At 70.9% G+C, this 2,224-nt stretch overlaps 2 protein-coding genes across 2 annotated transcripts in view; one reads left to right on the top strand and one right to left on the bottom strand.

The window, feature by feature from the left end:
* H696_00650 (hypothetical protein) overlaps nucleotides 1–783 on the top strand; it is a 5,267-nt gene extending 4,484 nt beyond the window's left edge. Inside the window, exons 11-12 of the mRNA XM_009494531.1 lie at nucleotides 100–216; nucleotides 334–783. Of these exons, the coding sequence (XP_009492806.1) occupies nucleotides 100–216; nucleotides 334–711 (495 nt within the window). The 3' untranslated portion in view covers nucleotides 712–783. The remainder of the gene's footprint in view (nucleotides 1–99; nucleotides 217–333) is intronic.
* Nucleotides 784–982: 199 nt separating this feature from the next.
* Nucleotides 983–2,218, bottom strand: H696_00649 (hypothetical protein; the record flags this gene model as incomplete). Its single annotated transcript, XM_009494530.1, has 1 exon — nucleotides 983–2,218. The coding sequence occupies one exon, from the start codon at nucleotides 2,216–2,218 to the stop codon at nucleotides 983–985; it is 1,236 nt and encodes a 411-aa protein (XP_009492805.1).
* Between the last annotated feature and the right edge of the window lie 6 nt (nucleotides 2,219–2,224).

The following is a 2,224-nucleotide window of genomic DNA, read 5'->3' as shown; positions in this document are numbered from 1 at the left end:
CCCCCTTCCCCTCCCCCCAGAGCAGGGCCCCTATTCACCCCCCCCCCCCCCCCCCCCCCCACCCCCCCCTGGCCATCCCCCACTTGAACCTGGCCTCAGGATGGCAAGAAGGTGAAGACCACCTTTTCGCGGGCCGAGCTCCGCAAGCTGTTCAGCTTTGATGGCGACACCCTGAGCCTCACCCATGACTTGCTCAAGTGCGAATGCCTGGACGAGGTATGTCCCGGTGCTTGGCTGCCTGGCCATCATCGCGGGGTGGACCCACACGCGGTTCCTTTTTTTTTTTGTCTTTTCGCCCCCCGCCCTGACCGCCCCCGCCATCGTGTATCCCAGGTCCTCGCCCACCCTTCGCGAGCCAAGCGCATCAAGTGCGTCCGGCCACGCGCTGCCCAGGGGACCGAGGAGATCGGCGAGTCTGCCCTGAATACTCTCCGCGACCAGTGGTCACACCTGCACGAGGGGAATGCACACTTCCTGGCCGCGGCCACGGCCACCGACGAGGGGACAGACCCCCAGACACTGATCAGTGCGGAGGCCGTGCCTGCTGGCCTCGGGGCTGCCTTTGCCGGAGATGCCCCGGCCACCGAGACCCTGCGATCGCTGGTGGACTCGAGCGCCGGGCAGCTGATTGCTGACCGGTCTTGCGGGCTGGTTCTCCACCGATACTTCCAGCCGCTGGATCAGGGAGGCGCCGCGGTGAGCGGCGAATAGACAGATGCCCACCGTCCGCCGGGGGGCACCGGCTGCATGTGCTCCTCCTGCTTGGCTGGGATGCACCTTCGAGGGCCCGTGGTGTGCGGGAAAGGCCAATATGCAGGGCATGGTTGGGTGGTTGTCTATATGGGGGGGTGTATTCGAAGGTGGGGGAGGGGGGGGGGAGTGGATGGGCCGGAGGGACGGGGCGCCTCGACACGCGTGCGCGCAGGAAAGGGAAAAAACCAACACACACACATCATCACCGAGGGGGGGGGGGGGAGGCAACCTAGGGCGAAGTCCAGGTGAAGTTGACGCACTTGCCCGACGGACAGGCCAGCACCATGCCGACATAGCTCTGGTCATACCAGCTGGACTCGGTGTCGGCGGCGGCGCCATCATCATGGTCATCCTCGATGTCATCGCCGGTGGAGGAGGCCCCGAGACCGGCCGCCTCGGCCGGGATCTGCATCAGCAGGACGCTGGCATCCGGCGAGGCACAGGCGGCCCCCTTGGCGCAGCATTCGCACCCGAGGAGGCCACCGGCCGGAAGGTCGCCGTCAGGCCAGGCCGGCCAGCCGCCGGCCTTGATGCCGGTGTCCGGCTGGCGCCCGCTCAGCTGCAGGACCGTCTCCAGGGGCGCGGCGCCCTCCACCTCGGCCAGGCTGTCGGCCAGCTGCTCGAGGTCCGGCTGCCGGGACATCAGGTGCGACACGGTCGGCAGCTCCAGGCCATCGGCCGGCAGGGTGGCCGCGCGCAGGAGCCGGCGCAGCTCCGCCCCGGAGGCCATGGCCGCCGAGGGGGTGGCGCCGGCCAGCGCCTCGGCCGAGACACCCTCGGACCCGAGCGAGCCGCCATCGGCCTCCAGCAGGTTGGCATCCCCGGCGGCGGTCAGCTCCAGCTCGCTGGCATGCAGGAGGCGTCCCAGGCCGGGATGCGTGAAGAGCGAGTGCTGGTGCGCCTCGGCCTGGCCGTCGGTCGGGATGCCGGGAGCCGCGGCAAGGGCGCTGGTTCCGGCCCCGGCGAAGGCGGGGGCCGCTCCGTCCCGGGCGACCACCAGCCGCGAGGCGACCGAGGCATCCTGCGGCGACTCGCACTGGTCGCTGGTGCACTGAAGGACCTGCAGCGCGGAGAACCCGAGCAGCGGGCTGACCGTGGCCCCGGGGCCGGGCCCATCGGCCTGGTGGTCAACCCACACGCGCAGCAGCGGCGCCAGACAGGCCGAGCAGCTGCCACAGGTGGGCCACTGGGCCGAGCAGCCATCCGCCGAAGGGGGCAGAAGAGCCGTCCGACCGCCGACCACGGCGCGCAGGACCGCTGGCCGGCCACCAGCAGCGGGGGCATCGGTCGTGGCGGCGGACTGGCCGCAGGAGCCCACCTCGGGGGCGACAAAGCGCGTGGGGATGGTGGCCGTGGCCGTGGCCGCCGCGGCCGCCGTCGTCGAGGAGGCAGTAGGAAGCCACACCATGCGCAGGAGGTTGGGCGCCATGGTGGCGCTCAGCTGGCTCAGGCGCGAGAGAGACATGGCGGG

This window comes from Fonticula alba (genome assembly GCF_000388065.1).
Source record: "Fonticula alba strain ATCC 38817 unplaced genomic scaffold supercont2.1, whole genome shotgun sequence".
Lineage (NCBI taxonomy): Eukaryota > Rotosphaerida > Fonticulaceae > Fonticula > Fonticula alba.
This window is presented reverse-complemented; position numbering and strand designations above follow the sequence as displayed.